The sequence below is a fragment of the Podarcis liolepis genome, assembly GCF_965112155.1.
Source record: "Podarcis liolepis genome assembly, chromosome: 3".
NCBI lineage: Eukaryota > Metazoa > Chordata > Lepidosauria > Squamata > Lacertidae > Podarcis > Podarcis liolepis.
The window spans coordinates 108,644,488-108,671,391 of NC_139557.1; the positions used below are offsets into that span (position 1 = coordinate 108,644,488).

General features: G+C 45.9%; 2 protein-coding genes and 1 long non-coding RNA gene across 8 annotated transcripts in view; 2 read left to right on the forward strand and 1 right to left on the reverse strand.

The window, feature by feature from the left end:
• LOC310702836 overlaps positions 1 to 18,763 on the reverse strand; it is a 35,322-nt gene extending 16,559 nt beyond the window's left edge. For 4 of the 5 annotated variants that reach the window (XR_014523664.1, XR_014523665.1, XR_014523666.1 and 1 more), the window contains exons 1-3: positions 18,666 to 18,745; positions 16,754 to 16,850; positions 15,491 to 15,614 (exon numbers count right to left, since the gene is read on the reverse strand). This is a non-coding gene — a long non-coding RNA (uncharacterized lncRNA). Of the gene's footprint in view, positions 1 to 15,490; positions 15,615 to 16,753; positions 16,851 to 18,665 lie in introns of all 5 variants that reach the window. The other variant, XR_014523663.1, reaches the window with a different exon arrangement.
• EPCAM (epithelial cell adhesion molecule) lies at positions 658 to 14,028 on the forward strand. Of its 2 annotated transcripts, none has more exons than XM_083494772.1 (9): positions 658 to 1,081; positions 6,492 to 6,596; positions 6,731 to 6,974; positions 7,921 to 7,986; positions 8,412 to 8,472; positions 10,980 to 11,081; positions 11,403 to 11,597; positions 12,794 to 12,835; positions 13,568 to 14,028. In XM_083494772.1, exons 1-9 carry the CDS (start codon positions 1,012 to 1,014, stop codon positions 13,607 to 13,609), a joined length of 927 nt encoding a protein of 308 aa, XP_083350898.1. In that variant the 5' UTR covers positions 658 to 1,011; the 3' UTR covers positions 13,610 to 14,028. The 2 variants fall into 2 exon arrangements, with proteins under 2 accessions (XP_083350898.1, XP_083350899.1); XM_083494773.1 differs by having other exon boundaries at positions 665 to 1,081; positions 11,403 to 11,538.
• A 117-nt stretch (positions 18,764 to 18,880) lies between the features above and the next one.
• MSH2 (mutS homolog 2) overlaps positions 18,881 to 26,904 on the forward strand; it is a 59,475-nt gene continuing 51,451 nt past the window's right edge. The window contains exons 1-3 of the mRNA XM_083494258.1: positions 18,881 to 19,152; positions 22,832 to 22,986; positions 25,113 to 25,391. Coding sequence (XP_083350384.1) covers positions 18,882 to 19,152; positions 22,832 to 22,986; positions 25,113 to 25,391 — 705 coding nt within the window. The 5' untranslated portion in view covers position 18,881. The remainder of the gene's footprint in view (positions 19,153 to 22,831; positions 22,987 to 25,112; positions 25,392 to 26,904) is intronic.

The window sequence follows — 26,904 nt, forward strand, 5'->3', positions numbered from 1 at the left end:
GGCCAATTCTTTCGGGCACAATTGCGACAGTTACCAGCAGGCAGGCTGTCAAAACCTAATCCTTGAACTTTAAATTCTTGCGGGCTAACTTCTTGGTTTCTTGCTGGGGTGTGGGGAGAAAAGAGAGCAAGAGTTTTCAGTTTGCGCACTGCGCTGCCATCCACCTGGCGAGCCCCAGCCTTCCCCAGTTGGACCAGCACACAGGTACAGTGGTACCTCAGGTTAAGAACTTAATTCGTTCTGGAGGTCCGTTCTTAACCTGAAACTGTTCTTAACCTGAGGTACCACTTTAGCTAATGGGGCCTCCCGCTGCCGCAGTGCGATTTCTGTTCTCATCCTGAAGCAAAGTTCTTAACCCGAGGTACTATTTCTGGGTTAGCTGAGTCTGTAACCTGAAGCGTCTGTAACCCGTGGCACCACTGTAAATTGTGTAACCACCACCCACCCCCATTTTTTAAAGTTACATTCAGACGGCGCTCCAGCAGGATCCACCTGCATTCCCTCAGACAGCAGGTGCCAAGCGTCTCTTACCTCAGCACCCGCCCCGTCCCTCCAAAGGTGCCTCGCGCCGGAAAAGTCCATATATGGCCCACCGGGCGGGCAGGTGAGCCTCTTTCGCCTTGGCTGCTGGACTCGCCCCGCCCCGCCGGCCGCTCCCAGTTTCGCTCAGGTGGCGCTGCGGGCTATAAGCGCTGGCGGGAGCCCCGAGAGACTCATTTGTCCTTCGCAGGAGGAAGCGAGAGCGCGCGAGAGAGAAAGCGAGCGACACAGGTGCCAGGGGAGGCGGCGTTTGAGAGGAGGCCCCAGGTGCAACCTGAGACGTCGGGCGCGGCCGGCCGAGAGGGGGCTTGGTCTACCTGCGGAACCTGCTGAGCAGCTTGAGCGTCTTCGCGAGGGGAGAAAGGGCGCCGCGGAGCCTCGAGGAGAAGGCGCGTCGAAGCAGCGCTCCTCTTTATTACTGTTTTACTATTTTGCCTCCTTTGCCTGCCTGTTTCTTCAACTTGCCCAGCGATGGAGCTGCCCCGCGGGACCGTCTACCTGGCGCTGGCGATGCTGGCGCTCGCCGCCACCGTAAACTGCAGTACGTATCCGTCGAGGAAGCCTCCTTCTCTTTCCCCTTCCTTCTCTGCTGCTCCTTCCTCCGACTATCCGCTCCTGTGAGGGGGATTAATGGCGCCTTGCCCGGAGAGAGCCCCTTCAGGAGCGAGGCGAGCCGTGCCCGCTCGCCACAAAATGGCGCCCCGTCGGGGCGGGGAGGGAAGGGGCGAGGCGCTTCTTCGCAACGGGGCAGAAAGAGCTTCGGTTTGCCTTCAGTGGGTGGCGGGGTGGGTGGGGGTTAGGGGACAAGGGCTGGGGGTGCACCTGGCTGACCCCCGTCGAGGATCCTGCTGCTTGGGAAAGAAGCTCCCTGGAGAGAGAGAGCGAGGGCCTCCGAGGAGAGTTGGGGGTGGCGGCCCGACCCAAGCGGGGACTTTTTCTTCAGATTTTGACCCCACTGGAGTGTTAGGTCTACTCACCGAGAGTAGATCCGTCGAAGTCAAGGGACGGATTTGGATCCTCTGGAAGTCTTAACTTAGCTAGGTACAACCCCGCGCCTCGAAGACCGTCCCGTCCTGGAAACTAACTTTATATATATAATTATATATATATAATTATAAATTATAAAATTATAAATTATAAATATATATATATATAATTGCATTTCAGAACTTAGATTGAGGTTATTATTTTAAAAAAGGTGTGCTGAGATGTGGGCAGTATATAGTATTTGTGCGTGTCTCAGGTGAAGCTGCGCTTCAATATGGTTATGCCGATATTCACTATAACTTGTCTTGAAGAAATGGGAGGTAAGGCCAACTTGGGCTCAGCAGCTACAGGGTTCCTTTCTTGAATGTCCTCGGAATTTATTTTGTCTCTCAAGATAAGGAATTCCCTGTACAGAAGAAACTTTCTTCCCCTACCCCCCCCCTCGACATCTAAGCGTTGCCAGAGGTCCTCTTCTTTCCAGGGACCGTTGCCTTTCAAACGTTGTCCGCCCCCCCCCCACGCCCCCCAGGTTTGCCTCGAAAGAACAGGAATGAGGCTCAGCCTGTGACATCACAAAGAGGAAGTAGTTTTAAAATACATAGCTGTTGAACTGCTAGGTGATGTGCAGAGTTTGGCCTCACCACTAGGCGGAGTGAGGTGGCTGCCGGGGGGGGGGGGCAGGTGAGATGTTTGAGGATAGGACTGTGTTTACTATACAACCTGCCCTGCAACTCCCTACGGTTGTGGCTTATGGGTGTGGTGGAGGACACTGACCCATTGCCAATGCTAGGTCCAGTTGGCCACTATGTAGAATGATGGTGTCATCTTAACCCTTCCTCTCGGACAGTAAAATTTCCTGGAGCAGCCCTGGTGTCAGAACCTTCTAGGGCTGTGATATTAACGGATCAATCACCTGATTAACCAAAGCAGCCTTCTTTTTCCTCTCCTGCTGCTGTGTATTCTATGGGTGACTGAGCTGACGTGTGTAAATAGAAGGCTCATCAGTGTTGGTTATATCTGCTGTCTGATGGGAGTGCCATCAATATGATTGTTTTGTACAGTTTACAAGCCCATGGGGTTAAATGGGCTGAAAGGAGCTGTTGCCGCCATTGCTGGGCACCTCTTCCATCAGGAAGAGAAGAGGCTTCATTGTTAAAGTTCTAAGAGCCCTGGAAAGAACAGGCTAGTAACTTTTGCTTTCCTTTTAATCTGTGTCAGCTCCTATGTGACTCCTGTTGGTAAATGGAAGCCCATCCCTGAGGCCTTGAGCTGTTTTCAGATTTCACATTTCCTGGTAGCAGAAATAAAGCAGAGCAGAGATGTGACTGGCTCCTTTCTGCAATTGAGACTACACCCAAGGTTAGGGGAGGTGCCTGAGAGCAAATCTGGTCTTCTACTAGAGGATAGACAATAGTTGTAAAATTTCTCTTGAAAATGCCCATGTGTTGTGACTCTTGCGGAAGGAGTGTTTCTTAGTATGTCCCAAGTAGGTTTCTTTTATATAACCATCTGTCACCAATTTTCAAAGCCTCGCTTAAAATTTGAATATTGGTAGCATGAATTATTAAAAATATAGCATCTGATGTGTAGCTAGTAGAGCATCTCACACTTTATTTTTTTTTAAAAGGCAGTAGATATTTCCTTCTTAGAGAGAGAACCAAATCCTTTAAATGTGTGTATTCAAATTATTCAACACGCAAGTCTTAAAATTTTGTTTTAGATTAGTGACTTCCTCCACTGAGTTCTTGAATCTTTTTTTCTTTAGACTTTGAGAGGAAGCTGCCTTATACAGAATCAAGCCATTGAGGCATTCAGCTCTGTAGCGTCTACTCTGACTGGCAGCAGATCTCCAGAGTTTCAGATGGGACATTCCCAGCCCTCTCTGGAGATGCCAGGAATTGAACCTGGGATATTTTACACCCAAAGCACATGCTCTGCCACTGAGCTATAACCCTTTCCAGTGGAAATTGCAGTCATAGAATTGTAGAGTTGGAAGGGTCACCCAACTCCCTGCAATGCAGGTATCTCAAATAAAGCATCCATGACAGATGACCATCAACCTCTGCTTAAAAACATTCAAGGGTGTCTATTCCACTGTCGAACAGCTCTGTCGAAAAGTTCTTCCTGGTGTTTAGTCGGAATCTCCTTTCTTGTAACTTGTATCCATTGGTTCAGTTTCTACCCTTCAGAGCAGGAGAAAACAAGCTTGTTCCCTCTTCCATGAGACAGCTCTTGAGATATTTGAAGATGGCTATCATATCTCTTCTCAGTCTCCTCTTTTCCAGGCTAAACATAGCCAGCTCCTTCAAGTGCTCCTCATAAGGCTTAGTTTCCAGACCCTTGATCATCTTGGTTGACCTTCTCTGCACATGTTCCAGCTTGTCAACATCCTTCTTAAATTGTGGTGCCTGGAACTGGACACAGTATTTCAAGTGTGGTCTGACTAAGGCAGAATAGAGTGATACTGCAACTTCCCTTGATCTGGACACTATACTTCTGTTGTTGCAGCCTAGAATAGCATTAGCTGTTATGTTCCTGCATCACACTGTTGACTCAGGTTAAGCTTGTGGTCCACCAAGACCTCTAGATCCTTTTCACATGTACTGCTAGTAACCCAGGTGCCCCCCATCCTATATTTGTGCACCTGGTTCTTCCTGCCTAGGTGCAGAACCTTACATTTGTCCCTATTGAAATTCATTTTGTTAGCTTGCGCCCAGTTCTCCAATCTGTTAAGGTCATTTTGAATTCCAATTCTGTCTTCTGCGGCATTAGGTACCCCTCCCAGTTTGGTGTCATCTGCATATTTTTATGAGCGTCCCCTCAATTCCTTCATCCAAATCATTTATAAAGACACTGAACAACAACGGGCCCAGGGCAGAACCCTGTGGTACCCCACTTGTCTCTTTTTTCCAGGATGACAAGGAGCCATTAATGAGTACTCTTTGGGTTCAGTCAGTCAGTCAACCAGCTACAAATCCACCTAACGATTACCTCTTTCATTCCACATTTTACCACCTTCCTCGCAATAATATCATGGGGGACTTTGTCAAAAGCCTTACTGAAATCAAGATACACTATGTCCACAGCATTTCCCTGATCCACCAAGTTTGTAATTCCATCAAAAAAAGAAATCAGATTGGTCTGGCATGACTTATTTTTGAGAAGCCCATGCTGGGTCTTGGTAATCACAGCATCCTTTTCTGAATGCTCCCAGACCAACTATTGAATTACCTGTTTTAGGACATTCCCTGGTATCTATGTCCAGCTCACTGATCAGTAGTTACCTGGGTCTTCCTTTCCCCCCTTTTTGAGGATGGGGATGACATCTTCAAAAGCAGAAGACTCCCGCTTTGCTACTCCTATCTAGCCAGTGGGAGCAACACACTGTAATTTCTTAGTTATTTCCAAACCAGGGTGGATTTGATTTAAATGAAATTGATTTAAATCACTTGATTTAAGTAATTTTTAATTTAAGTAATTAAGTAATTTAAGTAAGACTTGATTTAAATCACTTTTTTACAGAAAGACAATCTTGCTGGTATAATCTTAATATTTACAACCAGATGAAGGTTTCATTTTTGGAATAATAAACTTTCAAGGTAGTTTTTACAGTTATATAAAAAATTACTGATTTGGTTATTCTACTAGAAATACATAGGAAGATAATTATGAAATTATTGTGAGGTTTAATAAGTTAACTACTTATATTTGGACAACTTTTCTGCTGTACTTTGTTGGAAGGAGAAAAATAATCATTTCCTTAATAACAATTTTAACAATTTATTTAACTAAAACAATAACATTATAGCATATGTATCCATGTTTGTAAACTGATGTGGTTAGAGACTTGATTGTTTGGACAATGTCAGGTGAGCCCTGGGAAGAAGGGTCTGGAACCGGTGAACTCTTATTAGTTGACTGGCAAGCACTTCAAGGTCTCGCCAAGGACTTACAGATCCCAGCTACTATTTCCACCACTACCCCTTTGGATTTGCTTCTACATTCAGGTGCCTATTCTGTACGGTTAAGTGTTAGTGTAGTTGTTGGAACCCAGTGGGATTGGGAAGAGGTTGCTAGCCCTGAAGTGCCTTCAGTACTTGCCTCAAGTCTGAGTTGCACAGGCATGCAACTGACTCACACAATTATTACACAAATATCCCAAGACTTGTGGAGTATTCTGCTCACAAGGTTACACTTTCATTTTTACTGCTTCACACTTAGCTACTTGGGCAGATCTATTCCACTCCAAACAATCTGTTCATCTAACCTCTTGGAACTTGGCATTTAAGAGGTATGGGGTTGATTCTGTGTATATAAATTTGCAAAGGAACAGTGGGATTAAGGTTTTTTCCTTAACTTAAATAGAAACCTATCTTTAGAAAGATTTTTCCTCCAAAAGCATTTTATTTATAAAAAAAATCCATTTAAATAAAAAAAATCCATTTTAAAAAAATCATTACTTTTTGGATCCACCCTGATCCAAACTAGAGATTGTGGTTTGTTCTTGATGTTGTTTGAGCAAAACAAAACTCATCTCTGGTTTGGATGTAGCATTGTTTGTTCCTTCTTGCTAGAAAGGAATAGTAAAGCAGGAGTCTACTGTGTGCTGATGGTAAACAATGTAAATACTCTGATATGCAAACTGCACTGCTTTGATAACATTATTACAAGGCACTAGAAGGAAGTAATTTCAGAAATATTACATAAACACAAGACACTTTTGGAATGGGCCACTTTTTAAGTTAAAATTCAGTACACTTGAATTAAACCATTTCTTCTTAAAATGATAACTTCATCTGAGCTTTGATTTGTGGTGTCAGTTGTTGGCTTTATCTTGAGTGCTCGGAGATCTACCGAGAGAGAGACTTTTTCTTCCTACCTCAAAAGTGAAGACATTTACTTGCCTATTTGGTGCATGGTACCCGACTGGTTTCCTTCCTAACTGATACATTTAATTATTACAGGTTGCTTATGCCTGAACAACAAGCACACGGTAAACTGTACTTCAATTACCAGTACATGCAGATGCACAAGTTTTGGGTCCAATGTCACAGTGGACTGTGGAACATGTGAGTACAACAACTCCTGGATAACTTGCTTCAGTTTTAAATATGAGCTGGGAAGCCCTAGCATTCCAGCATAATCATACATTTAAAACTGAAATGGTAACTTTAAATGTGGTTCTTTGCCATCTTATTTTCAGTGTCTTCAAAATGCCTGCTGCTGAAAGCAGAAATATACCGCAAAAACTCTGGCAGAAGTATTAGACCACAACATGCTATTAGAGACAATGATGGCATTTATGATCCAGAATGTGATGACAATGGTAACTTCAAAGCTAAGCAGTGCAATGGTACAGACACTTGCTGGTGTGTGAACTCAGCTGGAGTACGAAGAACTGACAAGGGGGGTAAAGACATTAAATGCGATGAAGTAGTAAGGACAAGGTAAGCCTCCAATGAAACTGCATGTACCTTGAAATATAAATATTTGGTGCCAGGCAAATATATAAACATGCAGGTACAAAACATTAATGTTTTATGTCACAGGTGGGCAACCAGCAAGCAACATATGTCCCTCAGCAGCACACTCTGCAGCTTGCCATGGCTCACTCACTTCCTGTGTTGCCAAGCTGATCAGCAATCAGTGCAGAAATAGATTTCCCCTGCATTGAGAGCTGGGTGGGAGTGTGGTTTAATTTCTTCCCTGCACTACAAGGCACTCCTAATGCAGCCAATATCACTGTCCCCACACTGGTAATAGTAACCTAAGGCACTTTGTCTACTTCAGAGCATGGGGATTAAAGTGAATATACAGTGGTGCCTCGCAAGACGAAATTAATTCGTTCTGCGAGTTTTTTCGTCTTGCGAATTTTTCGTCTTGCGAAGCACCACTGTATTAAGTCTGCAGTAATTTTAAGAAGTGGCCCCAACATTCTCCAGCAGGCTACCACACCGCGTGCTATGAGTTGCTCCTCGAAGTCAAGTCGCAACTGCACCTCTAATGCACCCTGGGTATTAACGGTTTTAAGAAAAAGGAAACAAACTTTCCCATAGGGAAAATCGTCTTGCGAAGCAACTCAAAAAACCAAAAACCCTTTCGTCTTGCGAGTTTTTCGTCTTGTGAGGCATTCGTCTTGCAAGGTACCACTGTACAGCCCTGTGCACTGCCTGCCACACAATTTGCCCAGTGGTATGTGTCTCCAAATGTCTAGCCCTGCAGATGTGGCTCTAGGAGTGGTGGTGTTTGAGGTTGCCCACTCCTTATATTGTCAAGTTTGTTCCCACTGTAATTTTACAAATAAAAGATTATTTGAAATCCTATTTCTTAAGTTTGCATTTAATGTGTGGAATTAGCCAGCTAAATTCCTGAGGGCAATACTTTGTTTTTCAGCTGGATTTCGATGGAAATGAAGCACTCTGAGACAGAAACTGATTTGGACAAACCTAGCCTTGAGAGGTATGTCTTTAGTCTGTTTGAAGTAATTAGGATTGCAAAACATACAATTTCTAGGGATGGGGAAGTTCTTCAGAATGTAGTTCAAAAGGAAGTGATTTGTATACTAATGCAGTGTTAACTTCCTCCAAAGCCATTGTTCTTGCTATACTGCATCTACACTTTGCTTGTTTAACTGATGTTGGTAGCAAAATATAAGTGGGCTGGTTTAAGCCAGCTTTGCCTCTGTTTCTGCTAGTGCCAAGTATGGGGAAAGGTGTAAATACAGTTGCAGAAGTTGTAGTTGACAGGAAGGAACCAATAGAAGTTGCTGATGTGTCCCTTAGGGGTTAATGCAAAGATGTTAGATTGTTGTTAGAGGATGACACAAGATTCAGTTCTAAATCACATGTTCAAGTACTAACAGTTTCTAATTCTTGTCTTTGTAGTGAAATCAGAGAACAACTTTCTCGGCGTTACAAATTGAATAAAAATCACATAACTGCTACGGTATGAATAGCAATTTTTGCAGATTTTCTGTCATATTTGGATTCCTATAGAGAATTTTGTGCTAGTATTCACATACAGTCATACCTTGGGTTACAGACGCTTCAGGTTACGTTTTTTCGGGTTGCGGACCGCCGAACTGGACTGGACTGGAACGGGTTACTTCCGGGTTTCAGCGGTCGCGCATGCGCAGAAGCGCTAAATTGTGCTTTGCGCAGAAGTGCCGAATTGCAACCCGCGCATGCGCAGATGTGAGGCTATGGGTTGTGGACGTTGCGGGTTGCGAACGTGCATCCCGCACGGATCACGTTCGCAACCTGAGCGTCCACTGTATTTCTAAAAATGGCCTTTAAACTTTCAAGATAGAGGAGATATACTTGAACCCCAACGTTAAATATTTAATTTTACTATATAAAGGACTTTCTGTTGTAAGTATTTTATATTAATCTAAAAAGCCCAGCTAAAAGCAAAATATATAATCAACTACTGAAGGGAAAACATAAAAGAATTGAGAAGGTTCAAGATGGAGTCACCCAGAATTCCCAAGAACAAGTTTTAGGGATGGAACGTACAGTGGTGCCTCGCAAGACGAAATTAATTCGTTCCGCAATTCTCTTCGTCTTGCGGTTTTTTCGTCTTGCGATGCACGGTTTCCCATAGGAATGCATTGAAAATCAATTAATGCGTTCCCAGGGAAACCGACTTCAGACCAGGTCCGGGGACAGTCTGTCCCCGGACCTCGTCTGAAGGCTGGGGGGGGGGGGGACAAGGGCTTTTCTTCCCACCCCCAGCATTTTAAAAAACCCCGGGACAGCGGAGGACTTCTCCGCTGTGCGGGGCTATCTTAAAATGCTGGCGGGCGGCATTTTAAAATCGCCCCGGGACAGCGGAGGACTTCTCCGCTGTCCGGGGCGATTTAAAAGCCCCTGGGAAGGCAGGCAGGGGGGACAAAGACTTTTGCCCCCCGCAAGCCTTCAGAAGAGGTCCTGGACCTCTTCTGAAGGCTGGCGGGGGCGAAAGTCTTTGCTCCCCCCGCCTGCCTTCAAAAGCTGTCCGGCCAAGGCTTCGCGGACCTCTGCTGGCATGCCGAAGCCTGCGCGCGCTGACATTAGCGCGCGCAGGCTTCGCGGAGCGCTCCGCCAGCAGCGGCACCGTTGCCGCTGCTGGCGGAGACTTGCCCGCAAGCCGAAGCCTGCGCGCGCTAATGTCAGCGCGTGCAGGCTTCGCGGAGCGCTCCGCCAGCAGCGGCACCGTTGCCGCTGCTGGCGGAGACTTGCCCGCAAGCCGAAGCCTGCGCGCGCTAATGTCAGCGCGTGCAGGCTTCGCGGAGCGCTCCGCCAGCAGCGGCACCGTTGCCGCTGCTGGCGGAGACTTGCCCGCAAGCCGAAGCCTGCGCGCGCTAATGTCAGCGCGTGCAGGCTTCGCGGAGCGCTCCGCCAGCAGCGGCACCGTTGCCGCTGCTGGCGGAGACTTGCCCGCAAGCCGAAGCCTGCGCGCGCTAATGTCAGCGCGTGCAGGCTTCGCGGAGCGCTCCGCCAGCAGCGGCACCGTTGCCGCTGCTGGCGGAGACTTGCCCGCAAGCCGAAGCCTGCGCGCGCTAATGTCAGCGCGTGCAGGCTTCGCGGAGCGCTCCGCCAGCAGCGGCACCGTTGCCGCTGCTGGCGGAGACTTGCCCGCATGCCGAAGCCTGCGCGCGCTGACATTAGCCCGCGCAGGCTTCGCGGAGTGCTCCGCCAACAGCGGCAGCGGTGCCGCTGCTGGCGGAGACTTGCCGGCATGCCTCTCCTGCCTTCAAAAGCCGTCCGGGATAGCGGGAAGCGCTTCCCTGCTATCCCGGACTGCTTTTAAAATGCTGGCGCTGGGGAGCAAAGCCTTTCGGCCCCCGCCAGCCTTCCTGGACCTCTTCTGAAGGGGGGGGAAGGCTTTGCTCCCCACCGCTAGCATTTAAAAGAGGTCCCTGAGATTTCCCTATGGGCTTTCGTTTTGCGAAGCAAGCCCATAGGGAAATTCGTTTTGCGAAGCGCCTCCAAAACGGAAAACCCTTTCGTCTAGCGGGTTTTCCGTCTTGCGAGGCGTTCGTCTTGCGGGGTACCATTGTATTAGGCTTCACAAAAAAATGTGCCTCTTTGTAGCTTCCACATGTAATTCCATAGCCTGCTAATTCAAGACTTTTTGTCAGTGTTGGTATCATACAGCTGTGATATTTGAACTGTTATATTAATCTCTTTTAATACAAGTTCTTGAAACACACAAACCACTTGTATTAAAGTGTATGTTTTATATATTCTGTAAGCTGCCCAGAGTGACTGGGGAAACCCAGCCAATTGGGCAGGGTGTAAATAATAAAATTATTAATATTTTTTATTATTATTACTATTACTTCTATTACTAGTACTATTCAAAAAGAACATGATTTTTAAACTCCAAGAGATTTCTAAAAACCTAACAAAGTCACATTCTGTTTGTTTGTTTGTTTTGTGGATCTAATTGCTGTGTTTTCTTCATCCCAGTATGAAAAGCCTTTCGTTTTTATCGAACTGAAACAAAATGCTACAGAGAAATCTGCCACAGATGTAGATATAGTTGATGTGGCATACTATTTTGAAAAAGATGTAAGTATACCAGTCCCTTTGTGCAAGGTAGAATAGAATGGTTCATGTAAACTCAGTGCTTTACAGGCAACGACTGATTTACGCTAGTCCAATTTATATGCAGTTGAGCACATGGGCAGTGTGGTGACCCGTAAGTGACCAGAAAAGGGGGCGGAACAGGGTGGGGACGTAATAGGCTTGTGCACGCTCCACCAATGTGCCTGTGGATCAGAAACGTAACCCCACACCAATCAGTAGTTGCCTGTATTTCAATGATTGGATATTGCTTGGACTGCTTACTCCAAAAGAGGAAGTGTGTAACTAGTGCTTCTACTCTTTCAGATCAAAGGGGACTCTTTGATTGTAGGACCAAGACTTACCCTTGACAGTGCAACAGGACCTCTTCAATCTAATGATGTTATAATCTACTACATTGATGACAAGGCACCAGAGTTCACAATGCAACATTTGAATCCTGGTATTATTGCTGTAATTGTGATTATAATACTGGCCATAGTTGCTGGTATTCTTGTACTGGTATGTTTTTCTAACTATATGAGATACTTTAACCCCATTCTTCATGTTAAAAATGTTCCAGAGTTGTGTAATAAGGCAACTGTCACAGTAGCAGCAGATATAAAATAGCTAGTTATAATATAATGGAACTTGGTATCTGAAGCCTCTATTTCAGCAGAGACTTTTGTACCAGATGAACTTCCTTGGGTGAATATTCTGAAGGTTGGGGGACCTGAAGGGCCTCCTGGGAGGATCTTTAAGGTTGAACAGCTTCATGTATTGTGTCCGAGGTAGTAGTATCTTATGTGAAAATAGCTACTCACTCCTGAATAGGATAAGAATAAGCGAGGTAAATACTTGACCGTCATACATGCTATAGGCTGAATTTAGGTAATAGGAAGCTATCATAGTGAGAACAAATGCCCAGTTTGTTAAAGTAGCAGCATGCAAACTTTTTGGAGACCATATTGTAAGTCTCTATAACAGGCAGACACTGGTGTGGGTGGCTGCTGCTGTGAAATATGCTCATTCCAGTCCAGTTTTCATACCTTGGTCCAAATTACAGAAAGAAATGGAAAAAGGTGCTTAAACAGAGTTGGATCACTGGATCATTATTCTCACAATTGACTATATTGATTGACAGTGGCTCCGGGCTTTCATTCCAGGGGTCTTTCCCCGTCCTACCTGGATATGCCAGAGACTAAATCTTCAAACTTCTGTATGCAGAGCTTGTGCTATACCACTGAGCTACTGTGCTTCCCACAGTGACCTGGCTTGCAGCGATAAAAATAAATAAATTCTTATAGTAGATGAGACTTGGTCCTGTGTGCACATGAACCAAGCCCACCCATGAGACAGGGCGCAGCACCTACCTCAGACAGCAGAATCACAATGGCTGCTTACAGATCCACTCATCTTTCCTGCCCCACTTGTGAAACACCTGAGTTTGATGAGAAACTGGAGCATTCTGGTGGGACACTGTGGCGGGGGGCGGGAGGTGGCAATTCCTATTTTGTCTTAGGTGGTGAAACGGGCTGGGCCGCCCCTGCTTGCCGGTCTCATAAGCAACATGGACCTGACTGGCCAGAAGGTTTTATCATTTAGGGGACCTCAGTGAATGGGACCTGGGAAGTCGTGGATGTTGCATGAGTGTTCTGTGGATCCTTGAACTGCTAAGCTTTGCAAAAACTTGGTGTAACCTGTTGCTCTCCCTGCAGGTCTTTACTAGAAGAAAGAAGGGGAAATATGAAAAAGCTGAGGTGAGTTTTAAAAAATCAAAATCAAAGGAACTGTTAAGAATTTAAACAATGGCATAGAACGGTACTATAAAAATTCCTCTGAGCTTGTAACACCTGAGGTGCATATTTTACGGCTTATTCTAGCTTCTCGTGGTTTTGGTTTTTTTTGAAATTGTTTTTAATGTTGTATGTAAAATTGTTTTGACCTGCCCTTTGACTTTAGTGTGAAGAGTGAATAATAAAACAAAATAATAATGAAAACTATAATCTAGCAAGAAAGTGAACAGGAACAATTCTCAGGTTCTTACAGTATCTATTTGCTTAACTTGCCATGCAATAAGTTGCTGAAAGGTTCATATGCCATGTTTGTAGCAAGTATGGCCAACATTCTGTGTGTGAGAGAGGGAATGTGTTTTGACATCTAACAGTTTGGGGAGTCACTTAAATGCTGCACACAGGAAATATTATTTTCTAGAGTGCTTAGGATCTGATACATACATTGGCCCAGGGAAGAGGTTTTTTATGTAGTAAAAACAAAACTGCAAATTACAGCTTTGTAGATTCTTCTGTAGATGAATTCAGCCAAATAGCTGAACATAAGACATTATTGGGGGCAAGGGGAGTTACATTATAGCAAAAAATAGTTTCTAGGCTGGTGGCTGGTGTCCATTCTATTGGTAATATTAATATATGAACATGTTCTAAAGGCATCAAAACTGAAAAGGAATAAAACTCTTTTTTGTGTGTCTTCAGGTAAAGGAAATGAACGAAATGCACAGAGAACTAAACTCGTAATTGCTGTAACGCGAAATAAGGATAAACATGGCAAAAGCATGTAAACTGAAGATTACCTGTAGAGAGTTTTTTTTTGTTTAAATACTTCCTTATAGTTTAATAAAAGGATTACTTCAAATTTTGACACTAGACTGCATTTTGCTGGACTGTAATCCATTTTTTAAAACATTTTTACTAGTTGGGCAAGATGAACGTCCTTTCTTTGTGTAAAATTACTGATGCCTTTTTGTTGGATGTATGTTAAATAACTGTTTTGTATAAACTTTGAGGTGTCTAGTAAGTTACTAAATGAATTTGGCCACCTTGCATCTCTTGCAGATCATGGAATATAGTGTGTGTGGTTTTTTTTAATGCTTGTAAATATTTTCTTCAAATTTGCTCTTTTTTTTACAAGAAATTTTAATAAATTCTGAAAATCATTTTGGCTCTTCTGTGGTATTTCTAAGAATGACTGAATGAGACACTTCCCAATATCTTCATTCTAGTTTTAGAGACAGATAACTCTAATTAGATTAGCATTTAGGAAAAAAGTATTTTGATATAATAGAATTGGAAGAGAGCCCAAGGGTTATTTAGTCCAACCCCCTGCAATACAGGAATCTCAGCTAGGCCATCCATGACAGATGGCCATCAACCTCTACTTAAAAACCTCCGGTGAAGGAGACCACCATCTCCCGAGGGAGTCTATTCCACTGTCGGAACAGCTCTTGCTGTCAAAAAGTTATTTCTGATATTGATCGGAATCTCTTTTTTGTATCTTGAATCCATTGGTTCAGGTGCCATGCCACTTATTTGGCAGTAAGTTCTATCATACAGAGAACGTTTGAGTAAACAGGTATAGGACTGGGCTGCAGGGAGGAAAACCTGAAGAGTAACAGAAGTGCAAAGAAGTACTTGGCTGGAAGACAGCAGAGCTGTCATTTGGTGTACATTTTCCCTTAGGAATAATTTCCACTGAAGACTGCATGCCTAGGATTTATTAATTTTAGATAGTTACCTTCTCACCTTTTACTGTACCTGTCTAAAAGGGAACCTCTGGCCCTCTAGATCAGTGTTTCCCAACCGGTGTTCCGCGGCACACTAGTGTGCCGCGAGACGTTGCCTGGAGGGAGGCGGGCGAGTCGGGCGGCGCGGGGCGGCGGCGGCGAGGAGAGGCCGCCCAGCGCGGGGCTCTCGCCGTCTGCCTGCCTGGCTGCCTGCGAGCTCGGCGGGCAGCGCCTCCGTCCGCAGCGCCCGCCTCGCGGCTCTCATTCCCTGCCCTTGCCAAAGCTCACCCAGCCAAGCCGCGCTCTCCTTCCTGCCTCGCTTTGCTGCCTCCCCCCCCCCAAAGCTTGGAGGTTCCCCGGCGCCGACCCGCAGGTTTGACCCCCTTCTCACACCTGTTCGCCCTCCTTGCACGGAATGGGGCGGATGGGGAGGAACGGGGCTCGCCGCTGCCTCCGCTCGCCCTCCCCCCCTCCGCCGGCGGTCCCGTGATTCTTGGCTTTTTTGGCGGTTGGCACAGAAGGAAGGCAAGGGGGAGGGAAAAAATTGAAACTTACACTTTCATGCGTCCCTCCCGGCGTGACGCTGCGCACTGACGTCACGGGGCTGTAATGGTGGAGTGCCTCGAGATTTTTTTCATGAAACAAGTGTGCCTTTGCCCAAAAAAGGTTGGGAAACACTGCTCTAGATGTTGCTGAACTGCAGCTTGCCATTCTCCCTTGCCATTGGCCATTCTTGCTGTAGCTGATGGGAGTTGTAGTTGAGCAATATCTGGGGGAAGAAATATTTCTCCCTCCATCTGAAGTGTGTTATGGCAAGTTATCTTCAACCTTTTCTGACTCTGCACTCACTTTTCACCCAAACATAAACCTGAGGACCCATTTTTTAACCACTTACCATATATTTGCATGGTGGTACTGCTGTTGTGAACCACTTTGGATCAGGCCATGAGCACCAGTTGAAGATCAGTGTATTATGGGGCCTGCTATACTAGCTCGATGAAGGTACTTGCATACAAAGGCTGTAAAAAAGACATATTCCATGCTAGGGATCATTAGGAAAGGAGCTGAAAATAAAAGTGCCAGTATCACAATTCCCTTCTATAAATCTATGGTGCGATCACATTTGGAGTACTGTGTATGGTTCTGGTGACCTCACCTCAAAAATAATATTGTACAGTTGGAAAGGGGGCAGAAACTGAAAATGGAATTGCTGGACTGTGGAAAACGGGGGGAAATATTTCATACAGAACTTAAGAAAGCAAAAGTTGAACAGACCAGTGGTTGTGAAAGTAAATGAAAATTATGTGAAGGATTAACATCGGAATGGCTTATTGATTAAGAAATGCAATGTGAGATTAGATGATCAGCACTTCAGAGCATGGGAAGTCACCCAAAGATAAAAAAAATGGCATTTATATTTGGCTTTTTTATTGTATTGCAATTTGGAATGTTTTAATGTGGTTCATTGGATTATTAAATTGGAAAACTTAATATTATATATATATATTAAAAAACAACAGAAAAGGGGCACCAAAATTATCAAGGGCATGGAGTGATTCCCCTAATGAAAGGTTGCAGCATTTGGGGCTTTTTAGTTTAGAGAACAGGCAAGTAAGAAGTGACATGATAAAAACATATAAACTGTTTGTTCTCAAATGGTGTGGCGTGCCACACTAGTGTTGCAGGAGAGGATGGCAGTGGTGGGAAGATTCAAGGACAACCAAAGGAAAATATAAACAATTAAGTTATATGGTATAGTATAAAAACATTTGTGAACTACAGATGGGTATCTTTTCACGCGGGACGCGGGTGGCGCTGTGGGTAAAACCTGAGTGCCTAGGACTTGCTGATTGTATGGTCGGCGGTTCGAATCCCCGCGGCGGGGTGAGCTCCCTTCTTTCGGTCCCAGCTCCTGCCCACCTAGCAGTTCGAAAGCAACCCTAAGTGCAAGTAGATAAATAGGTACCGCTTTATAGCGGGAAAGTAAACGGCGTTTCTGTGTGCTGCGCTGGTGCTGGCTCGCCAGAGCAGCTTCGTCACGCTGGCCACGTGACCCGGATGTGTCTCGGACAGCACTGGCCCCCGGCCTCTTAAGTGAGATGGGCGCACAACCCTAGAGTCGGACACGACTGGCCCGTACGGGCAGGGGTACCTTTACCTTTACTATCTTTTCAAAATGAGAAGAGGAACATCAGGTGATACTGAGGACAATCCCAGTTGTGTTTTTCAATGCATTTTTTTCCTGAAAGTGCAGCCTGGAGAAAAAAAAGTTTGAGAACCATTGGTATAAACATGGCATGGAAAAAGTGGATACTTTTATGCTTATTCTCCCTTTCTCGTTCCCCCTGGAAATCCAGGGAAGCTGTATGTTGGAAGATTCAAAGTAAAAGAAAGTCAAGACTGTGGAACTCCCTCCCACAAGGATGGCCACTAACTTGGATGGCTTTAAAATAGCATAAGGCAAGTTCATGGAGGAGAGGGCTACCGAGGGCTACTAGCCATAATGCCCTATACAGTGGTACCTCGGGTTACAGACGCTTCAGGTTACAGACTCCACTAACCCAGAAATAGTACCTCGGGTTAAGAACTTTGCTTCAGGATGAGAACAGAAATTGCGCTGCGGTGGTGTGGAGGCAGCAGGAAACCCCATTAGCTAAAGTGGTGCTTCAGGTTAAGAACAGTTTCAGGTTAAGAACGGACCTCCGCAACGAATTAAGTTCTTAACCTGAGGTACCACTGTATGCTCTGCCTGCACAAGCAGCAACACTTCTGAGCACCAGTTGCTAAATGCCACAGGAGGGGGAGAGGGTCTCTTGGGCTCATGCTCTGCTCCCTGGTTTTCCCCACAAGTATCTGGCTGCCCCTTTGAGAGCAGGATGCTGCACTATCTGGGTCATTGTTCTGATTCAGCAGGGCACTTCTTTTTATATTTTTAACTAAGCTCATTTAGCAGCGCAGTCCTACACCTGTGTGCTCAAAAGCCAGTCCCAAGAAGTTCAGCGGGGATTGCTGGAGGTAGGATAGACAAGGACCACTAAGCAGTGATGCCTGCAGAGCTCAGCAGGGCTGGACTTCCCAAGTAAACAAGGCAGGTGGGCGCAGAGCATGGCTAAGACCAGGGGTAGGCAACCGAAGGCGGATTCGGCCCAATCACCTTCTCAATCCGGCCTGTGGACGGTCCAGGAATCAATGTGTTTTTGTTGTTGTTTAGTCGTGTCCGACTCTTCGTGACCCCATGGACCAGAGCACGCCAGACCCTCCTGTCCTCCACTGCCTCCCGCAGTTTGGTCAAACTCATGCTGGTAGCTTCGAGAACACTATCCAACCATCTCGTCCTCTGTCCTCCCCTTCTCCTTGTGCCCTCAATCTTTCCCAACATCAGGGTCTTTTCCAGGGAGTCTTCTCTTCTCATGAGGTGGCCAAAGTATTGGAGCCTCAGCTTCAGGATCTGTCCTTCCAGTGAGCACTCAGGGCTGATTTCCTTCAGAATGGAGAGGTTTGATCTTCTTGCAGTCCATGGGACTCTCAAGAGTCTCCTCCAGCACCATAATTCAAAAGCATCAATTCTTCGGCGATCCGCCTTCTTTATGGTCCAGCTCTCACTTCCATACATCACTACAGTGGTACCTCGGGTTAAGTACTTAATTCGTTCTGGAGGTCCGTACTTAACCTGAAACTGTTCTTAACCTGAAGCACCAATTTAGCTAATGGGGCCTCCTGCTGCTGCCGCACCACTGGAGTACGATTTCTGTTCTTATCCTGAAGCAAAGTTCCCAACCCGAAGCACTATTTCTGGGTTAGCGGAGTGTGTAACCTGAAGCGTATGTAACCCGAGGTACCACTGTACTGGGAAAACCATAGCTTTTTACATGAGTAGATTGTATGCTTTTATTTAAAATGCATCTCTGGGTTATTTGTGGGGCACAGAAATTCGTTCACCCCCCCAAAAAAATGTAGTCCAGCCCCCCCACATGGTCGGAGGGAGGGTGGACCGGGCCGCGGCTGAAAAAGATCCTCATTCATTCAATAGCGAGAGAAGGACAGACAGGCGAGCCCAAAAGCCCACCCACCATTTCCAGAGCATGCGCAAAACGGGCCCTGAAAATCTCAACCGCCGTCGCGGCGCGCGCATCCGTTGCCATGACATCCGGCAAGGGCTCGTGCGGGCTCCGAGGAGCACGTGACTCGCTACGGCGGCCGAGAGGGCGGCGTGGCAGTCGGCGTCTGAGGAGGCGCGACCAGTAAGCGCGGCAGTTTTTTTTCGGTTGGCGGGAGATTCCGGCAGCATGGCGTCCGACTTCAACGCGGCCTTGGCGGTCTCGGTGGACATCGCCGTCGGCGGCTCCCCCTCGACTTCGGTGCGCGAGGCGTGCTGGCCCGACGGGGCGAACGCCGAGAGCGGCTTCGTGCGCGCCATCCTGGCGCTGCCGGAGAAGCCGGACACCACCGTGCGCTTCTTCGAGCGCGGCGACTACTATACGGTGCATGGAAGGGACGCGCTGCTGGCCGCCGCCGACGTCTTCAAGACGCGGACGGTCATTCGGATGCTGGCGCAAGGTAAGGGCGCCGGGGGGAGGGCTGAGTCCGGAGGCTGCCGGCTCTCGGAAGGGACAGGGGGTCGGTCCGTCCCCCCCCCGCAAGTTTCCGTCGGACGCCGGCTCCGTTAACCCGACGGGGCTCGCCGAAGCTGCCTCTCCGTTCGTCACCTGCTTTGTTGCCGTTCTTCCAATCATCATCATTAAGTAAATTTACACGCCGCCCTCCAGCCGAAGGACGCAGGACAGTTCATAACATGCATTCACAACAACAGCTCCTCTAGGAAGCTTGCTTGCTTGGTTTAGCTCTACAATATAAAATGGGAACAAACAGTAACCCCTTCTCCAACACGCGCATTTTGTTTTTTTTCGTTTGGAAGCAGGAAAATAACGCAAAGTTGCAGCAAGTCTTGAACAACAGGAGCTGAAATGAATTGGGTGGGGGAAGGGCGGGGGAGAAGTGGGAGTCAGCCACCTGCAGCCGAGGTGGGGGTGCGTGGAGTCTGCTTGTGGTCAAGTTAAATACAGTACAGTGGTACCTCGGGTTACATACGCTTCAGGTTACATACGCTTCAGGTTACAGACTCCGCTAACCCAGAAATAGTACCTCGGGTTAAGAACTTTGCTGCAGGATGAGAACAGAAATTGTTCTCTCATGGCGCAGCAGCAGCGGGAGGCCCCATTAGCTAAAATGGTGCTTCAGGTTAAGAACAGTTTCAGGTTAAGAACGGACCTCTAGAACGAATTAAGTACTTAACCCGAGGTACCGCTGTATCAAGTTTTGATTGTGCGCTTGTGGGTTTCAGAATCAGCAAGAGTCAGGGTTTGCTTTAGTTGAGATTCCGAAAAATAACACTCACCTATACAGTGGTCCATTCTTAACCTGAAACTGTTTTTAACCTGAAGCACCACTTTAGCTAATGAGGCCTCCTGCTGCTGCTGCGCCGCCGGAGCACGATTTCTGTTCTCATCCTGAAGCAAAGTTCTTAACCTGAGGTACTATTTCTGGGTTAGCGGAGTCTGTAACCTGAAGCGTATGTAACCCGAGGTACCAGTGTACAACTAATAGGGATGCGGGTGGCGCTGTGGTCTAAACCACAGAGCCTAGGGTTTGCCGATCAGAAGATTGGGTGAGCTCCCATTTCTCGGTCCCTGCTCCTGCCCACCTAGCAGTTTTAAAGCACGTCAAAGTGCAAGTAGATAAATAGGTACCGCTCTGGCAGGAAGGTAAATGGCGTTTCCGTGCGCTGCTCTGGTTCGCCAGAAGTGGCTTAGTCATGCTGGCCACATGACCTGGAAGCTGTACGCCGTGGCCAATAAAGCGAGATGAGCGCTGCAACCCCAGAGTCGTCCGGAACTGGACCTAACGGTCAGGGGTCCCTTTACATTTACTTTTATACAACTAATGCTATTCAAACAGTTCTGCCAGATAAACAGCTAATTAAGTTATAAAAAGCAAGCAGAGCCTGTAATTAGAACACAGAAGTAAAGGCAGGAGATTATGTTAACTTCTGAGCTTAAAGCATTAAAAAAAATGTTATATGTGTATCTTTTATTTATTTATTTTCTGCATTTATATCTCAGCTTTTTCTCCAAGGAGCTCAAGGTGGCATATATGGTCCTCCCTCTCCCTTGTTTAATCCTCACAACAACCCTGTGAAGTAGGTTATGCCGGCAGTGAGCTTGTGGCAAAGTTGGGATTTGAACCCTGTTCTCCAGTGTCCTAGTCTGACACGCTAACCATCACATTGCAATAAATATATACACAAAAGCAAAAAACAAAAAAACCCAGTTCCATTAAAATGGACTTTTGCTTCAAAAGTCTTGATCACCAGTGGCTCTCTGGTGTATACACACACACACACAGTGGTACCTCAGGTTACATATGCTTCAGGTAACATACGCTTCAGGTTACAGACTCCGCTAACCCAGAAATAGTGCTTCAGGTTAAGAATTTGCTTCAGGATGAGAACAGAAATTGTGCTCCGGCGGCACGGCAGCAGCAGGAGGCCCCATTACACTGGTGCCTCGCAAGACGAAATTAATCTGTTCCGCGAGTCTCTTCGTCTTGCGGTTTTTTCGTCTTGCGAAGCAACCCTTTTAGCGGATTAGCGCTATTAGCGGTTTTGCGGCTATTAAAGGCTTAGCGGAATAGCGGCTAAAAGGCTATTAGCGGCTTAGCGGCTTAGAAAAGGGGGGGAGCGGAAAAAAATCGGAACACTCGCAAGACGTTTTCGTCTTGCAAAGCAAGCCCATAGGGAAAATAGTCTTGCGAAGCAGCTCAAAAACGGAAAACCCTTTTGTCTAGCGGGTTTTCCGTCTTGCGAGGCATTCGTCTTGCGGGGCACCACTGTAGCTAAAGTGGTGCTTCAGGTTAAAAACAGTTTCAGGTTAAGTATGGATCTCCAGAACGAATTAAGTACTTAACCCGAGGTACCACTGTATATACACCCACCCACACCCGTGGTGCAGCTGCTGTTGTAAATGAGTCTGTCATGTGAGACTCAATATGTGAGACTGAGCATGATTTGCAATGATTTTGTTGGTACAGTGGTGCCTCGCAAGACGAAATTAATTGTTCCGCGAGTCTCTTCGTCTTGCGGTTTTTTCGTCTTGCGAAGCACGGCTATTAGCGGCTATTAACGGCTTAGCGGCTTTAAGAAAAAGGAAACAAACTCGCAAGAAGTCGCAAGACGTTTCGTCTTGCGAAGCAAGCCCATAGGGAAATTCGTCTTGCGGAATGACTCAAAAAACGGAAAACTCTTTCGTCTAGCGAGTTTTTCGTCTTGCGAGGCATTCGACTTGCGGGCCACCACTGTATCTTGGCTGTCTCTGAGTGCAGATCCAGGTCATTGAGCTTGGGCCACTACCCAGTAGATATGTTCTATGTTTATGATAGTATTTTATTCTCTTGCTAACCATGCTGTTTTAAATGTGCATTTTATACTTTACTTCCTTTACTAATGTTTTCTTTTTATTTTTTGTGTTAACTCTGCTGTTCTAAATGTGCATTCTGTAGTTGACTTCCTTTGCAATGTTTTATTTTGAAATCTTTAAGATAATATTTTAGTTTCCTGTTAATTATGTTGCCTTGAATGTATACAGTGGTACCTCGGTTTAAGAACGATTCGGTTTACAAACTTCACAAAACCGGAAATAGTGTCTCAGTTTGAGAACTTTACCTCAGACTAAGAACGGAATCCGAATGGTGGAAGGGCACTGGCGGCGGGAGGCCTCATTAGGAAAGTGCGCATCAGTTTAAGAATGGTTTCAGTTTAAGAACGGACTTCTGGAACGGATTAAGTTCTTGGGGAGGTGACCCCCGGGGGAATCAAGCCCCCCTTCAAGTTTACACCTGTGGTTTGGAGATTTATTTTAGAGCTCTCATTTTACTGTCTTGATTCAGTATGTAAGCCTTTTGTCTATATGCAACAGGAAAGGTATACTTCATGTGATTTCTTGTTTGCCTTTTGCTTTGTCACGTTTACTTTCTAAGCTGTTTAATCTTTTTTAAAAAAAATCTTTTCACAGTAAGTGTGGGAGCTATCATGAACGTAATCTACATCAATTTGAACATGTTTGATTTCAACAAGAGCAAATTAACTTTCCCATCAAAATCAAATGTGTTTTACTTGAGTGGATCAAATTTTCTCTGTGTGGTATGTCAGCCACTTTCCTTACGCTGCTTTCTCATCTCTTAGGAAACCGGAAACTTGAAAGTGTTGCGCTTAGCAAGATGAACTTTGAATCTTTTTTGAGGAATCTGCTTCTGATTCGTCGCTACAGGGCTGAGGTGTATAAGAATAAGGCGGGAAATAAATCCACCAAGGAGGGAGAGTGGTATTTGGCATATAAGGTAAAGTCTTCATCACAAACAGTTGCAGTAAATAAAATACTTACTGCTTTGCAAATCTGTGTGTGCTTTTCATCTGATATCTAGTAAGATGTATTTCCTACTGCCTTTCTGCTATCCATTAAGATTTTGGGTTCTATTCTTTAGCAGTTGGAGTCACCTCACATCACTCAAAAAGCATCACAAAGCACCAGTCGTGTTGAGAGCTGAATAATTATTTGGGTGAATAAGAGACCAGTGCCTAGATCCTGAGATAATAAGTCTGTGCCTGCAATTCTGTGCCTCACATGTTTAAATTGTCATTATTGTTACATACAGTTACTGATTCACACTTGCATGCACAAAAGGGTTAATCTGAGCCCAGAGCTCAAGTTGCCAGAATGGGTGTTGCCTAGCAGGCTTGCAGCAACCTCTGCTCCCCCTCTTTCTCTCCTTGAGTACGAATCTCTTCCAAACCTCTCTCCAACATTGGTTTATGGGCCCAGACAGCACCTAGATTGTTGAGAAAAGTTTTTGCTTTTTGAATTTTGAGCCTTTCATTTTTTGTTCTCTTGTTTTTGCTAATGGGGAATAGCAAAGCCCCTGCCAATGTTCTCTTTTCTTTCCCCCATCCACCCGTTTTGTTTCTGTGCTTAGGCTAATCTAGTCTTGGCTAATCTAATCACTTTTTGAGTGATTTTGTTGTTGTTGCAATTTTGGTGGTTTTGCTTTTGTGCATTTTGGGGAAACTTACTTTTTAACCATGGCAGCCCAGGAACCAATGAGTGGCCATAGCTTTACCCTTGCAAAGCTTACTGACTCCACATTTGTCCAGTGGAAAATGAGATTGGAGATTCTTTTAAAGGCATAAGGGACATTAAATTGCATTAAGAATCCTAGACCCACAGACAATGATGAGGAAGCTGATCCATGTTAAACCTTGTGAATCTGCAGTCGAAACTTTAGAGTTTGCATTGGATCTGTCAGCAAGAGGCCTCAGGCGAGATGAAGAAACTATTCAGGCTAAGACTACCCAAATAGGTGTTTCAAAAGGTCTGTCTAATGCAGGGAGAGGGACGCAGGTGGACTAGATCAGTGTTTCCCAACCACTGTTCCGTGGCACACTAGTGTGCCGCGAGATGTTGTCTGGTGTGCCGCGGGAAAAATTAAAAAATTCGAAAGATAGCTTCATATCCGGAGAGGCGGCCTTCAGGCGAGTTTTAATTTTAATTTTCCTTCTCCCACTTAATGCCCCACGCTCGCCCGAGCAGCTTGCAGTCCTCGGTAACCACGGCGACCCGAGGGAGGGGAGGGAACAGGGAAGTCGAGGGCGGCGGCGAGCCGCGATGACGTCAGTGGGCCGCGCCGCCTCGCCCTGGCACGGTGTGAGAGCCCCGGCTAGTGGCGTGAGTTTCGGAATAAGTGGGATCCGCGTGCGCGAGACAGAGATCGCGGGTAAAGAGCTCAGCCCTGGGCAGGAGGAAGCGGGGCCGCGCGTGCGGGCCACATCCCCACAGAGAGCGAGCCTCCCCCGGCCCACCATTCCGGGCAGGTCCACTCGCATGAGGGGGCGGCGATGGCGACGGCCGGCAGCTTGCCTGCAATGCCATCCCTCGAGCAGGCGAGGAGCCCGGAGGCTACCAGATACGAGTCCTCTTTCCCACCCTGCTCAGGAGTCCAGAGCACTTGGTCGCATTCAGGATCTAGAGTGGGGAAGCGGGGCTTGTGTCTGGGCTGGACACATTGGGCTGCCTGTGCCGCTCAACCTGCGGGGAGAAATCAGGGTGGGAGTCACGACCGTGAGGCAGGGCTGCCAAGTGTGGCAGAAGAGGACACGGCCGTCGCACCTGTCCTTAGGTAGGAGCTTCTTCCGTGTCGACCTGCTGCCCTAAAGTCTTGGCTTTTTTCTTGGCTTTTGGGCGGTTGGCACAGAAGGAAGGCAAGGGGGAGGGGGAAAAATTGAAACTTACACTTTCGTGCGTCCCTCCCGGCGTGACGCTGCGCGCTGTCGTCACGGGGCTGTAATGGTGGTGTGCCTCGAAATTTTTTTCATGAAACAAGTGTGCCTTTGCCCAAAAAAGGCTGGGAAACACTGGACTAGATACATAGGTGAAGAAACTCTCAAACTGTGATTTTTCTTTCTTAAATAGGGCTCTCCGGGGAACCTTGCCCATTTTGAAGACGTTCTGTTTTCTAACCACAATATGTCATCTTCTGTTGGTGTTGTGGGCATTCGGGTATCCTCCGCTGATGGACAAAAACTTGTTGGAGTTGGGTTTGTGGATACGTTAGTGAGGAAGCTGGAAGTATGTGAGTTTCCAGATAATGACCAGTTTTCAAACCTTGAAGCTCTGCTAGTTCAGATGGGCCCCAAGGAATGTATTCTACCTGTTGGAGAGGCTGCTGGAGAGATGGAAAAGCTGAAAGAGGTAAGCCATGGAAATGTTATGGGCTGTAGGCTTTGTTTACAAAAATTTGGAGCAGAGGCGGGAGCAGCTCATTGAAGATTACATTTGAAACAGGTCTTCAAGCCTTAATTCGCTTTAGCAGTTAAGTTTATGTTGAGTTTTTGGTGGGGGTAAATGTTTCTATAAATAATAATAATTATTATTATTATTATTATTATGATTCCAGTTTCTGCCTTCTATACCAGGCTGATTAAGTTCGCTGAGATGGTGATACTTTAGTTATGGCTGCTTTTCAAGGACCTGGCTCAAATGTCATGGCCAAACCATGGCTTGATTCTCAGGGTCATGTGCTCCTCCCTTCACACTCTCAGATTCACTCGCTCACTCCCTGGTTTGCATTATGTTTGAATTAGGCTCCTGTGGTTACTGCCCGGTGCCTACAAACATGAGCCATGATTACTAGCCAAGCCTCTGTCCTTCTGCCAGTTCTACCCCCCCCCCCCTAAATTTGATAGAAGACTTACAGAAGTGGACAGGGCCTTCAAGTTAATTTGTGCTGCAGGAATAGAAAAGCTAAGAGAAAGTAGGGTTCTCTTTTCCCTTTTCTTTTAACATTATTCAGTGGTTCCCGACCTTTTTTGGTATGGCAACTCACAAGTCCAAACTTACTTGGGATGGTGACACATCAATTTATCGTCACGTATTTTTGGAGCATAGGTATTTGGCTTTCATCAGTTTCATGAAATATTTATAGTATGTACAAAGTTCACAGCTTAGTTTATAGGAATGTAAAAGCATCAACCATCTCTTCCACCATATAAGGGGAATTGTAAGGAGCAGGGAGTGTATATTTCTCACCCAGAGGGGAAAATAATGAGCTTTTATGGAGAAACCAGTGCTTTTTTCATAGTTTCTAGACTGTAGTGGGATATATGTCTAATAAGCATGTTCATCTTTCCTAGTGCTTATCTTTTGTTAATAATGAGTAGTTCATGTTCTAAAATGGACACAATCCATCCAAAGTGAAACATTTTACAGCTGCAATCCCAGGCTCACCTGGGAGTCCAATGGAACACTATGGGATCTTCTATTTCTGAATTAAAGTGGTTCCATATCCTATAGATTTTAATGGGAAAGATTTAATGTATGTAAAGTATCTTCCCCCCTGGACTCTATAGGAATGCTTATATTTTGCCAGAATCTCACCCTACATTAATTGCTAATACTACAAACGATTAAAGAGAATACATTATTGTGTTTGTTATCAAATAATTCACTTTGATTATTAGTTTATCAGTAGTTACATTGATTCAAACATTTTGGTTAAAACGTTATGGTACGATCCATTTTGAATGAATTCATTGAGAGATTTACATGCATGTTTACATGGAAGTTAGTAAATTTGTGGTCAAATTGCAGTTCTGTGCACATTTATCTGGGAGTGAGCAGCCACTGAGTTCAGTCAATTTCTGAGCAGACGTGCATAAGTTTAGGCTGATACGGGTGCACTTGATAACCAAAGAAGAGCCTGCTG

Excerpts from the sequence above, each read along its gene's own strand:
- EPCAM (XM_083494772.1), top strand. The coding sequence starts at position 1,012 with ATGGAGCTGCCCCGCGGGACCGTCTACCTGGCGCTGGCGATGCTGGCG. Across the intron at positions 11,598-12,793 it reads TTGCTGGTATTCTTGTACTG|GTCTTTACTAGAAGAAAGAA; the intron begins GTATGTTTTTCT and ends CTCTCCCTGCAG. Across the intron at positions 12,836-13,567 it reads GGAAATATGAAAAAGCTGAG|GTAAAGGAAATGAACGAAAT; the intron begins GTGAGTTTTAAA and ends GTGTGTCTTCAG.